The sequence below is a fragment of the Hevea brasiliensis genome, chromosome 5 (genome assembly GCF_030052815.1).
Source record: "Hevea brasiliensis isolate MT/VB/25A 57/8 chromosome 5, ASM3005281v1, whole genome shotgun sequence".
Lineage (NCBI taxonomy): Eukaryota > Viridiplantae > Streptophyta > Magnoliopsida > Malpighiales > Euphorbiaceae > Hevea > Hevea brasiliensis.
The window spans coordinates 3,692,427-3,706,398 of NC_079497.1; the positions used below are offsets into that span (position 1 = coordinate 3,692,427).

General features: G+C 28.9%; 1 protein-coding gene across 2 annotated transcripts; it reads right to left on the minus strand.

Moving 5' to 3' along the window:
* Positions 1-3,981: 3,981 nt before the first annotated feature.
* LOC110659038 (U11/U12 small nuclear ribonucleoprotein 48 kDa protein) lies at positions 3,982-12,886 on the minus strand. Of its 2 annotated transcripts, none has more exons than XM_021817037.2 (5): positions 11,381-12,886; positions 6,848-6,962; positions 6,550-6,657; positions 4,873-5,695; positions 3,982-4,301 (listed from the first exon to the last, which is right to left on the minus strand). In XM_021817037.2, exons 1-4 carry the CDS (start codon positions 12,745-12,747, stop codon positions 4,964-4,966), a joined length of 2,322 nt encoding a protein of 773 aa, XP_021672729.2. In that variant the 5' UTR covers positions 12,748-12,886; the 3' UTR covers positions 3,982-4,301; positions 4,873-4,963. The 2 variants fall into 2 exon arrangements, with proteins under 2 accessions (XP_021672729.2, XP_021672588.2); XM_021816896.2 differs by having other exon boundaries at positions 3,982-4,773.
* Between the last annotated feature and the right edge of the window lie 1,086 nt (positions 12,887-13,972).

Here is a 13,972-nt window from a genome sequence, read left to right on the forward strand (position 1 = left end):
GGTTGGTTTACGCTTTGTCTATACATATATATAGTGAAGCGACAGGTTCATCAATAGCCAACTATTGATCTTTTTAGTTTAATTTAAAATTTTTAACATTTTTATTAAATTACAAATAATAAAATTATCTTTTAAATTTAATGTTTAAAAAATTTAATTTTCCAAGTGAGGCTTTCAAATAATAAAATTAATTTTTTGATTTTTTTTTTCTACGTTGCGCACTTTTTCATTGAAAATCCAAGTGGGCCTCATTCCTTTTGGCATTTCAAGCCACCGGAGGCTTGGATGATGATTCAGATACCACCACGGGCTCAGAAGAATTACAAGCCGCCACTACTGCTGCCCACAGCGCCGCCACTAGCACCGCATCATGTGTAAGTATCAATAATAACAACCTTTCTTTTAGATTTGATAGTGTTTCCTCCTTGACTGAGGCAGTCTGCTCTTTCTCGACGCCATGGTCTTCGCAGCACTTGAGCAAAGGGCAAAGAGCACTAGGAGCAAAAATTTCACACTATTTGAATATCTGATATTAACTTAATTTATATTTTAATTAAATATTTTTAATTCATAAATTAACTTTAAAATTTAATTTAAAAATTTAAGTAGTATCAGTTTTTTTCAAAAAAGAGGATAAAGCGCACGTAAAACAAAGATCTTATATCGTTTGAATATTTAATATTAATTTTACTTATATATTAATTAAGTATTTTTAATTTATAAGTTAATTTTTGAATAAGACTCAAAAATTTAAATGTGTTTAAAATTTTATTTTTTATTATTAAAAATAATAAAAATATGTTTTATTTTTTTACGGATTTTACATATTTTAATTAATAAAAAAGAGTTAAAAAATAAGTAAATTAAGCTAAAAATAATATCAATGATCTAATTACTCAAAAAATTATAAAGAGGATGAATTACTCTGGACGAATTTGTAATTTTTTTTTCTTCTTATAGTATGTAGTATTATATTCCGTTTGAAGTAAAATTAAAAAAATATATATATTATTTTATATTTGACTAAAACATAATTAATATATTAAATTCAATTTTAAATATTTAAAAAAATAAATATATTTTTAAGATCAACAACAAAAATAGAAAATTTATCCTATGGGAGCATGACTACTTTTCCGCCGACACGCCTGCTTGGTTCGGCTGGACATACTAGTCTTGGTAACCAATCATTTCTTGCCATGTAAGCAGCCACAAAGCTTTTTAAAACTTCCATTTTTTTTCAATGGAAAACTCCAAATATTATTTGAAAGATTTTTTAATTGTTTGGCATTGAAATTCTGAATTAAAAAAGTATTTTTTTAAAAAAACAAAATCATTTTAGATATTATAAAAAATAATTTAAAAATATTATTTTGTTATTTAAAAATTTTTATGATTAAAATATATTAAATTTAATTTTAAATTAAATTTTAATACCTTTTAATTAACACATTTTAAAAATATTTTTCTAATATTAATATCATAGATTTTTTTTAAAGGATTAGGTGAGATTTGAATTTAAATATATCATATAAATAATATATCTTCGACCATTAAATAAAATATAATTATGCATGATGATGTGTCAACATAATTTAATTTCAACATAAAGTAAATGACTTTTTTTTATATATAATTGACTTCGAGTGATATTCAAACTTGAGATTTTATGATCTTAAAGGCAACTTTAATAAAACTAAATTAACTCATTTATAAATTTTATATATTCTTTTTCTTTGTTTGATTTACAAATTTTAGTATTTTTTTAAAATGTTATTATTTGGTCCTCTAATAATTTTTATTTTTATTTTGATCTCTGAAATTTTTACATAAATTTAATTTATATTTTTTATATTATTTAATTTTATTCTCTTAATAATTTATATTTATATTTTTATATTTTAATTAAATTTTTATTTAATTTTTTTAATATTTATTTTTGACGATAAACTTTTAGTTAGGCCCAATGGGTGTAATTGTGAAAAGAATAAGAAATAAAAATCCAGAATAAATGATTTTTTTAATTATATTAAGGAATTCTAATTTTAGCACTTAAGGTGATTTAATTTTTATTTTTATTTTTAATTATTACTGAATTGATTTGTAGTCAAATGTTTTACGTTTCAAATAAACACAAGAGTCTAAATTCAACATAATTATAACTTTCATTCGAGATTGGAGAGTGACAAGACATCAATTGAGAAGAGACCAAAATTTAAATCAATTTATTCACTCGAATTATTACTTATAGTCAAGTCTACGCCTATAATTAAAATAAGAAAAAAAATTTTATTGTAATAAAAAGAGTAATTATTCTGAATTTTTAAATTTTAATTTTAATATATATTTTTAATATTTTATAATTCAATCGATCCATACCCTTCTATTATTATTATAAATTTTATTTTTTTATCTTAATTAAATTATAGTGTGAAATTTTTGAATCAAATTATAATTTTAATTTATGAAAATATATTTAAAATTTAAATCATGTAAAAATAAAAAACATGATTTTTTAATGATATAATTAAATAGTGTAAAAAATAAATTAATTTGATAACTTAATCAAAATAATCACTATAATAAATATATAACTATAATTAATGAATTTTAATAGTATGATTAATTATCTGTAGAAATTAAAATAATTATAATAATTTAATTAGAGTAACTTCTGATGATAGAATTAAAAAAGGGTTAAGGTTAAAAACACTTAATTTTTTTTTAATTAAAACTTATTAGTAGATTAAGGAAAGGAGGGAGGGAGAAAAAAAGAAAAAAAAAAAAAAATTTTTTTTTTTTTTTTTTATTTTTTTTTTGATAAAAAAAAAAAAAAAAAAAAAAAAAAATTTTTTTTTTTTTTATTTTTTTTTTTCAAAAAAAAAAAAAAAAAAAATAAAAAAAAAAAAAATATAAAAATAATTTTTTTTTTTTTTTTTTTTTTTAATTATTAATAAAAATATAATTTTAACTATTTTCAAATTTTTTTTTTCTTTCTTTTTTTTTCAAAAAAAAAAAAAAAAAATTAATTTTTATTTTTATTTTTTACTTTCTTATTTTTATTTCCCTTCCTTCTTTTATTTTCCTTCCCCCTTCCCTGAGAAAAAATGGTCTCAAATTCAGATTTTTTTTTTTTTGGCTTTTTGGCGCTAAAAGCTAGCGAAACAACATTAGTTGGAACATGTGTTAACACACGGTGCAGAGACGGTGAAAAGAGCGGTGTAGACTTTTTGAGCGAGTTGATGGATGAGGATCATAAAAAGGCCAATAAATTGAAAAGCTTTATGGTTGGCAACACAGATTCCACACATTCATGTATCATTTAATACATCATTTAAATTTTACATAATTATTAAGAAAATAATTTTATTTTTATAAAAATAATATTAATAATTAATTAAATTATTTTTTATTTCATTAAAAAAATTATATAAATATTTATTATATTTAATACAAATAAAAAATTAAATTAAAAAAAATTAATACTTTTTAATTTTTTAAAAATGATAAATAATTAAAAAAAATTCAAATACAGTAAATAAAAATAAACAACAATGATATGTAATTTTAAAGACTTCAAATAACCTGAATTTGAAGATAGCAAGAAAAATAGATATAAATCTATGAGTACTAACACTATGATGTCTAAAGTTTAAGTCTCATTCGAAGTCATTTGCACCAAAAGAAAGGAAAAAAAAATATATAAAATAAAAATCTAAGTAAATTTGGAGCAGTTAGGAGGTTAGACTTCACTATTAGTATGAGAAAAAGGCGGTACAACACAGGAAAGTAGCGTCTATCATTCATTGTAGGATCATAAAGATCTCCTTCCCCACCAAGACGGCGACATTGTCTTTCCACTTTAGCCATCAAAGAACAAACAAGGTTTTGGATGTTTTCAGAACTTCTCCCTTTTGCTTGAGGGAATTTTCTTTTCAATGGGAAAAAGGAAAAACATTCACAGTGGTAAAGCAGTATAGCTTAGTAAAAACAATATATATAATCAGAGTCAAAATGTTAGAACCATTTTATATTCATATTACACGGTAAAACACAACAGTCGAGGGGAGTAAAAGAAAAAAAACACAATAGCAGATGAGCACCAACTCCAGTTCTACATCTCAAGTGCAACCACTAAGACAAAAAAGCAAAGCCTTCTGTGAAAAATCCCTTCTGTGAAAAATCATCTTACCATGGTGAGAAATTCATTAATTTCATTGTCAACCTTCTTTTCAAACCATATGGAGCTCCAAAAACTTCACACATATTCTCTGGAAAACATTGTTGCCTTCTTTTGTAATCTACAAGCAGTAATGCGAGTTATAAGCAAATTCAAAAGGATAACCTAGCGTTGCATGTATACAAATAAAATACTCCAAATATGGAGGAAAGTCAACATAAAAAAATTATGAGAAGGGTAATTTCAACTTTCTCCTGGAAGAACCAAGAATTTTAAACTTGACACTGTTCTAATCCAGGCAAACATGAAAACCCTGCTGATTGGTTATTACCTTTTGGTAATAAGATAGTTCAATTATCAATCTAACTATTGTGATAATTCCAAAATCTTCATATTGAAAAAAAAAAAAAAAAAAAAAAAAAAAAAGAAAAACCTTACTAGCATTGCATGCTACATGTTAATGTTGCTTCAAATAGATAAAAAAAAAAAGGGTGAAAAAGGAGTCACCATGTACATGATAGAGAACCAAAAAGAAAATAAAACAGTCAAGGATACAAAGAAGGATACAATTGCTGAAGCCTGATGACTTCCTACTGCAAAGTTATGTGAAAGAATTGCGTTAAGAGCAAGACTACACACTAGCTCAAATAGAACATTTTTAAATTGCAAAGTAAATGAAAAGAACAACTTACCCCACAACAGGAAACTAGTTGGAAATTTCTGAGGATAACCATATGCAATTTGTCAGAATGTTTCTCAAGCCTTTGCAGAAATGCTGCTAGCCTATTCATGGAATTCTTCTTGTCTGACATACTTGTTTCCAGTGTAGACACCATCTTCATATGTGTCATGAGATTCTGCAGGGTTGTACCTATCCTCAAATGCATTTTTTGCCAGAACATTCGAACTGTGATCCCCATACGAGTGTCTTAGATGCCTATCTCTAACAGCCCATTTTTCATCATCCTTCTGCACACCATGATTATTAGAAGAATCTGATAAAGAATGAGATGACTTGTAATTTTGATAGTTGGACTTGCAAGAAGATCTTTTCTCATGATGTTTGATAATGGTCAATTCCACACCATCTCGTTCTCTATAGCGGCTACTCCGTTCATGCAATAGGCCATGACTTTTATGTCTTTCTGGACTTCTAGAATAAGGTTGTCTACCATGGCTGTCTCGACCGGCACTTCTCGGATATTCTACTTGTTCATGATGCCTATTATGGCCTTGTCCCCGTTGCTCAGAATATTGAAGTGAAGCATCCCTGGAAGTTGTAGATCTGATGTTATGATCGGAGTGTAATTGTTTTTGGTAATGATTTGGAGTAGATCTTATTGCTTCAGAAGACTTGCTACTGCTTTTCCTTAGCTCATTAACATCCAAAGCAATATCAGTTGTGGAGGGTGGTTTACGAGGCAGCCCTTCCTCTTCAGCTACCTTCTCAAAGCAACCAATCCCTCCAGCTTGTTTGATTTCCTCCATATATTCATCTATTATATCCCTCATCACCTATGGAAAAAATTACAGTACTAAAAATAAGCAGGATAGCTGATGGTTTGTCAATATGATAAAAATGAATATTACAGATGCAAGAAATTAACTTCAAATTTGAGCTCCCCTATTTTGGTTCTCAACAAGAAAAAGAATGTGTAATACTACCAAATGTGAAGAGTGTGATTGGAACTTGATGCATCTAATTCACATGCTTCACATGGCTTTTTCTTAATAATTACCCTACAGTATTCATTTGCAACAAGAACAATAACTAGAATCTCTTATAAAACATTGGACATATGACCAAATCCCAGAGGCTCAAGAACACATGAAATTGATAGCAAAAGTAGGACGATCAACTGCCTCCAACAAATGAACGCATGATTGAATTCATAGAACTGCATAAATTATAAAATGTCATACAATTCATATAAATCTGGATGTTCAATTTTATAATACAACAACAACAACAACTAAACATTAATCCCAAACTAGTTAGAATCGGCAATATGGATCATTTTTCGACATTCAATTCTGTTACACGCCAGGCTCACATAAATATCCATGTTCAATTTGATGATAAATGTTGAAAATTCTTTAAAAGTACGATCAAGAATAAACTATTAAAAAAATATAATTTCCAATTTAAACCACCTCTTTACACAAGCAAAAGAAGAAAAATAAAAAAAGAGACAATCGGTTCACAGGATTCCTTTGCCAAATTCAGTGATCAGGTATAATGTAAATCCCAAACATACTTTAATAAACATTCGACAAATCTGAGGTTTAATCAGCTATTTATGAAGCAGGACTCGGTAGCAATAAAAAATTTGAAAGTCCACTAGTTCAACATGAACACATCGCTCTACCTGTAAAGTTGTCCTTTTCAACTTCTTCCCACGATATGACATCCTTCGGCGTTTGTAATCCCTTTCTTCAGCCAACAACTCCTCTCTAGTCTTAGTCTTGCTTGTTTCCTTGTGCAAGGACAAAAGATTCTTAAACTTGCAAGAATAGTAACTTTTATAACTAGGAAGCATTGTCAAGAGAAAATATAAGTATACCATGCTAGCAAAACATTACTTGGAGCTTGTTTGGAATGAATGAACTTGAACCTACTAACAGTATAAATAAGACATGCCAATGAATCACGTTGTTTCCATGTACCTGGTTACTTGATTTCCTTGAAGGCAGGCCATCATGCTCAATAATAGCTCTATAGTTAGAACGTGCCTTACGCTCCTCATCTGCTCTTTTTGATACATAATCATGCTCAGTCATCCTGCAAATAAGGAGAAGCTCTATCATTCTCGCAGTATTTTTGAGCAACTTCATAACAATACTTATGCCTAGACTGTGAATATATATATATATATATATATATAACACATGAGAGTACATGAAAAATATACTCAAACATGATGTGAGCAATAGGGCACTATACAGTATTAATTGAGGGAGATGAGAAAAGAAGCCTAATACCTAAAAGCAAATGACTTGATTATTGCATCATGATCAGCAATTACCAATAAATCAGAGCATTTTCAAGAACGTAGACAAGAAAAATTGAGAACTTCACAACATTCAGTTCCAAGTTGAATGTTCCATATGAAATGAATCAATGAAATAATTTAATTGAATCAGTATTATAGAACCATTCACATCACATTGGCTTTCAGCAGTCTAATAGCAACTGGCACAGGCTATTCATCTCCTACAAAAATAACAGGGGGATGAGGAAATAAAAGAGGAATATCCACAACGGACAAATTGTAAACATAGCGTGACATTACTATTGTAGTTAAATTATTTTCAGATTTGGCATGGTCATTCAGCAACCGATTTGCTTAGTTAATTCCTATGACATAAATTCAGACTTCTAGACCCACATCGAGTAGTGACTGATACATAGTGGAGTACATTTTATTCCAAAAGGGGGTATCTTTTTTTTTTTTTTTTTTTACCAAATACTAGTGAGAAGAAAAGTATTTACGAAAGGGGTGAATTTTGCCAACTCAACAATTTCTCAGCCAAAATGGTGAATTTGAATCGCGACTGGAGGTTTTGACGAAAGTCGCGAATATGAATCAAGCCTCAACTGTGGACTAATAACTCTTAATGGTAAGCCTGACAGGAGTGCAGAAAAACTCTGCAAGTCGCAACTTATAATCATGATTTGCAGAGCACATCGTGACTGAACACGACACAACATTATTTTCATACATGTCAACTTTTGGATACTTTAACATGACACAGCAACTTTCGGTTGCTCAGTATTCATTGTTTTCATCAATTTTATATTACCTTTATTTACCATTTTTGTTTTCAGTTGCTCAGTTTATTTACATTAATTTTAATTTATTTCTACTACTAATTCAAGAGGGAGAGAGGGGGGAAGGGGAGAGAAGAAGAAGAATAGAGATCTGGCTAATTTTTTCAATGCTATGATGAAATTAATACATGTGTTGGTATAATGCAATCAATTGAATATAATATAATATAATATAATATAATATAATTAATTTATAATTTGTTAAATTTTTATCTAATCACATTTTATTGTTTTCAAATGATTACATCATATATTAAATTAGACTAGATTAATTCATAAAAAACCACTATAATACCATTTAACACATTACAATTAGAGATTAGTTAAAAACTCATTGTTTTGGTGACTTGGCTAATTTTTCAAATGATGCAATTAATATACGATTAATATAATTAAATTAAAATTTAATTTATTACTTATTAAATTTTTATTTGATTACATTTTTATTATTTTCAATTACATAAAACTAAATATGCATTTTATTAGAAAATATGATTTTTCCATTTTTAATTTTACAATCATATCGTATTGTAGATTTAACATAATTTTAAGAATTTTGGTAATACCAATATTAAATTTAAATATTTTGCATGCAATAATTAAAATGAAATTCGTTCAAAAAAAAATGAAATAAATAATATACAAGTCTAATTTTAAGATAAAATCATATGAAACATTTTACTCTTTAACGCATTTTAAATATTAATATAAATAGTTTAAATTTAATTAGAGTAAAATGATAAATTTAATACAATTTAAGAGAATTGATGATGATATAATTTTCTTTACACATGCAGTTATTACATGCTCGACTTCATACGAAAACGATTTTAATAACCGTTAGATAAAATATTTACATCTAAATTTGTTGTTTATTATACATTTATAGTTATTAAAGGCATACCTCAAACTCAAGGCTCACCAGGCTCCAAGCCTAATGATTCAACAAGAGAAAGGCAAGCGACATGCACTAGGCCCTCACCTTATGCGCTTAGGCATGCACCTTGTTCTAGGAGCAAGGCTCTAGAAAGACATGCCTTTTTTATTTCCACCTTCGGCGAGCACTTTCATTGATAAAAAACACTACTACTTAACTTGAAATTTGTTGATCTACCAAAATCCAATATTGACACTACGAAGTTTTTAAAATTAGTATCATTGATGATAACTAGTTGCCAAAATCTCATCAAACTATACCTAGGATTGCAAACCTCCCATATTTCCATTTTCAACACTACCACTCTCTCATTATCTTTTTCAAAAAAAAAAAAAAAAAGAAGTTGCATTTACACCTATTTCAAGATTTATGCCAAAAAATCCTAGCCTAACGCGGTCCAGTGGCTCAATGCATATTACTAACCTAAAAGAGCCAGCTTTGAGTCCTCATTCACTCAATTTCCTACTCAAAAAATTTAAAAAAAAAAAAATCTATGCCAAAAGAAAAAGGAAACATCAACCATTAACTTGAAAACTAAATAATACACCTTTAGTTATTCAAGATGAAGAAGATGATGAAAATACTGATTTTGAATATGAGCATCAAGAGGATAAAGGTGTAGAAGAAGATGAAGATTATGATGCCACTCTTGATGAAGATTGAAGAGTAATTATTTCTGAGACATTAAAAGACTATTCAAGTTTTAATATATTAGTACTTGAATGCTTATTAGTTATTATTATTTTTAATTTTATGTTATTTGAAGTTTGATGAAATATTCACATTTATTTGACTGTTATGATTTTTTTTTTTTTGGCACCTCATCTCGCTCAAGCGTGGGCCTGTGCCTTGCGCCTAGGCTCCAATACCCCTTGGCGCCTTAGTGCACCTTGAACTTTTAATAAATATACATACTTAATTGATTCTGTATAAATTTTAATAATTTAATGATTATTAAATTTGTTTTTATATGAAATCAAATTTATATTAGATGCTTTTTAAAAAAAAATATATAAAATAAATAAATAGAAAATTAAAAGTTTGGAAGTAGTTATCTATCTTAATGAGAATTCACATTTTGAATGGCCCTTTAAGTGTAGTTAAGATTCAATGCAGTGATGCACCCAGTAATTAATATGAGAAAGAAAGGAAATAAGTTGAACACACACAAACCCAATCATTTTGAATTTGATCCAACCAAACACATAGCCAACACACTCTTCACACATTTGCAGCCTGCTTCAAAAGTCACAACATGCTCTGCAAGTCGTGATTATAAGTTTGCAATTTGCAGAGTTTTTTTTGCACTCTTGTCAGGCACTACATTAACAATTATTAGTCTACAGTTAAGAAGTGATTCGGCACTTTGTCAAAACCTCCAATTGTAATCCAAATTCACGATTTTGGCTGAGAAATTGTTGAAGTGGCAAAATTCACCCCTCTTTTGTAAATAGTTTTCTTCTCAACCTTACTTGCTAATAAAAGAAAATAGATACCCCAATTTGGAAAAAAAAAAAAAAAAGCCCTTGTGGAGTATCTATGGAAGTGCAGGAGAAATAAAAAAGATTCTCTATTAGTCCACATTCTAACCTTCCTTAATACAAATTCTCAATTTCCTAATTGATAGTGCAGGGGAAAAAAAAGATTCTGTTGCCTGATATTATTTCATTGAGTTGTTATTGGTAATACAACAATAGCATTATTCCTAGGCAAAAGATGCTTGCTTATTCTCCAATTGCTAATGAAACTGAATGATGAGCTTAGCTTGTCAGCCTTTTGGTCTACCCTTTTCCCACAATCAGATGCTACATCAAGTTGGACTTCACCTGGGAGGTCCAAATGTATCATGGGGATCAATCCTTTGTTTTGCGCACAAAATATTATAAATCACGTTCCATTCTCATTCAACTAAATATGAATATAATACCACAAGCTCCTACCCTTCACATTGTTGGAGTACACTGAAATGTGTCCACTCAACACAACAATAATAAGATTACCCAACACCTGACCGAAGGATGCATGGCCAAGCAGCAGCAAGGAAGATCACAATGAAGTAAAGGAATCTCATTGACCAACTTAACAATGTTAAATGAAATCAATTACATAGCTAAACAACTAAGGAATGTGAGAAAAAAAAAAAAAAGAGTAAAGGAATGAATAGACAAATTCTGTCTCACTGAACATTAAACTTAACTAACATACCTGTACAGAACAACTAGACAAAGCATCAGTACCAGGAAGACACTCATGATGCAAAAATTCCTCTTATGAAAGCATGTAGAATGAAGCATCATTCAAGAAATTCAAGTTATAATGGACTAGTGAATAATGAAACATATTACAATTAAACAAAAAGCAAGCAAATGCATGAGTGTGTGCACCAAAAAAAAAAAAAAAAAGAATAAAATGAGAGAAAATGGTCACATACCGCTGATATCTTGGTAGTTGTTGAGGTATTCGTAATTTCTTTATTTTTGCTTCTAGTAGTGACCTTTCGTGCAATGCTGCAACTGCAGCTGCCACTTGGGACACAAAAATACCCTCTACATCAGTATTTTCATCCACTTCTTTACCTACTTTAGACTCCATACTTCCTTCAAGAGGTTCTCCAAATTTAACATCTCTCAGGCCACTATCGTTAGCATCCAACTCTGTTGATCTTTCTTTCAAATCAAACTCCCAGGGAAACAACACCCCATTAGCAGCCTCTAATACACATTGCCCAAAAATGTGAATAGCAAAGCACTTCGCATTCATTTCACCATACAAAATAGAAAGCTGAGAAGCAATCCACATCAAAACTTGACCCAAAACTGGACAGTCATAACTCAAAGTTTTCATATTCATACCATGACCAATAAAACTCAAAGCTTCTCTTCTAATTGCGTTTAAACAAAGCCTAAAAAGCACACATACATGATCCCTCATATAAACATCAATCACCACCCCATAACGTGGAGAATTGGCAATGACCCACCTCCTCAAGTCACTAACTTTGATTGCATTTAACTGCAAATTGGAACAAAAAGCACCATATGAGTATGTACTCGGATAGTCAACCCAACCCATAACTTCTCTCCTAATCGCCCACAAATCTGATGGCAAAATTCTAAGCCCATTTTTGTCAAACGACTTAATATCTCTCTCTCTACTATCAACAAAATTTGCACATTCTACTGATAAAACACCAGGTAATGTAAACATTTTATTTGAGTTGTCTAAATCATTGAATTTAACAACACCTGGGCAATCTTTATAAAAGAAATTGGAACCAAACTCGTTGAAATAGCCATCCAAAGACAAGCAAGGTTCAGCATTATTGGAGTCCTCAACTGGCCGAGCAATGAAATTTTTATCGGGGTTTTGGAGGTTTAAGGTTTTTGGGTAATGCAGAGAGTCAATAAGAGAAGTGGGGTCTTCAAAGAGAGGAGATGGACAGCGAAGAGAATGGCGAAAGAGCGACTCTGGTGGCATGCGGTGGTGAGGGTTGTAGGGGCAGGAAACATGGTTAACATTTTGAGGCTGTGGAGAGCTAGTTTTGGGATGGAGGAGAGAAGACAAGGAAGTGAGGGTTTGCTGAGACAGAGAAATGAGGTACTTGAGAGACGAAAGCGAGGTTGAGAGATCCGGAATCGGAGTGGCGGTGGTCAGAGGAATTTGTGGAGGTGGTGGTGGCGGTGGTGGTGGAGGGGGTTGGACTTGGGGAACAGGGCGGAAGAAGAAATTAGGGGTAGGGTTAGGGTTTTGAGGGGGATAAGGGGAGAGGTAGTGATTGGGATTGGGATTGGGATTCATGGAGAAGGGTACAGGAAAAAGACTGAATCCAGGAGGAGAAAGGCAATTCAAATTTCAGAATTCAGATTTGTCTGAAGCTCAGCTTGCCAAATAGCCTTAACAGAGGAAATTGAGGTGGCCAAACTGCAAACACTTCTATTAATATGTACGTTTCTTCTGCGTCTGCGTTTGCGTTTCTTTGCTTTTTGAGTCCAGAAAAACTAATTCAGAAAGCTATTTTTTAATGAAATGGAAATGTGGAAGAAAAAGGAAAATAACTAACAATTTACATAAATGAAAATGGAAAATTGCATGAATGTTCGAAATTATTTTACTTTTTTAATTTTTGTCTCTCATTCCACATATATATATATATATTAAAATAGTGATTATTGTTATTATTATAAAAAATAAAGAGTAAAAATTATTTTTTATTATATTATGTTATATAGATATTAATTTTTTATAATTGTAATAAGTAATGATATATTAATTTTTTAATAAAATTTATGATGTCAATAAAATTATATAAAATAATAATATTTTTATCACTTCAAGAATAATATTTTAATCAACTCCTATGTTAATAATACCATTTAAAAGAATAATATTTTAATCACGTTATTTATCATTTTAGCATCTAAAATTTTTAAATTTAGTATCGGGCAAATATTGAAATAAAAATTTAAAATTGAATTAAAATTAATAATAAAAAATTAACTAAAATTAATAATTTGCATAAAAATTTGACTTTTTTTTAATAGTTTAATCTAAAAAAATTATTTCAAAAAGCCATTTATTTTTAAAATAAAAATTAAAAATAAAAAAGAAAATAACTAACAATTTACATAAAAGAAAAAGGAAAATTATATGGATGTTCTTAATTATTTTACTATCCTAATTACTTCTCTGCCCCACCCTCCACTCACCTTTCTCTCCATCTCTCCTCTCATCTAACGCCACTTAATAATATATATACATATAATCCATCCATATATTGCTTATAAATTAAATATGTGCTAAAATGGTTATTATTGTTATTATTGATATTTTTATATGAAATTATATTTTTTAAAACTATAATAAAAATTTATTTATTTTAATAAATAATTTTCTTAAATACATTTTAAAGAAATATTAAAAAAGATAGAAGAAAAATGATTTTTTATTATATTATGTTACATAACTATTAATTTTTATAATTACATTAAATAATAACACATTAATTTTTTTTTATTAAATTTAG

Excerpts from the sequence above, each read along its gene's own strand:
- LOC110659038 (XM_021817037.2), bottom strand. The coding sequence starts at position 12,747 with ATGAATCCCAATCCCAATCCCAATCACTACCTCTCCCCTTATCCCCCT. Across the intron at positions 6,963-11,380 it reads CAACTACCAAGATATCAGCG|GATGACTGAGCATGATTATG; the intron begins GTATGTGACCAT and ends CCTTATTTGCAG. Across the intron at positions 6,658-6,847 it reads CAAGGAAATCAAGTAACCAG|GAAACAAGCAAGACTAAGAC; the intron begins GTACATGGAAAC and ends TCCTTGCACAAG.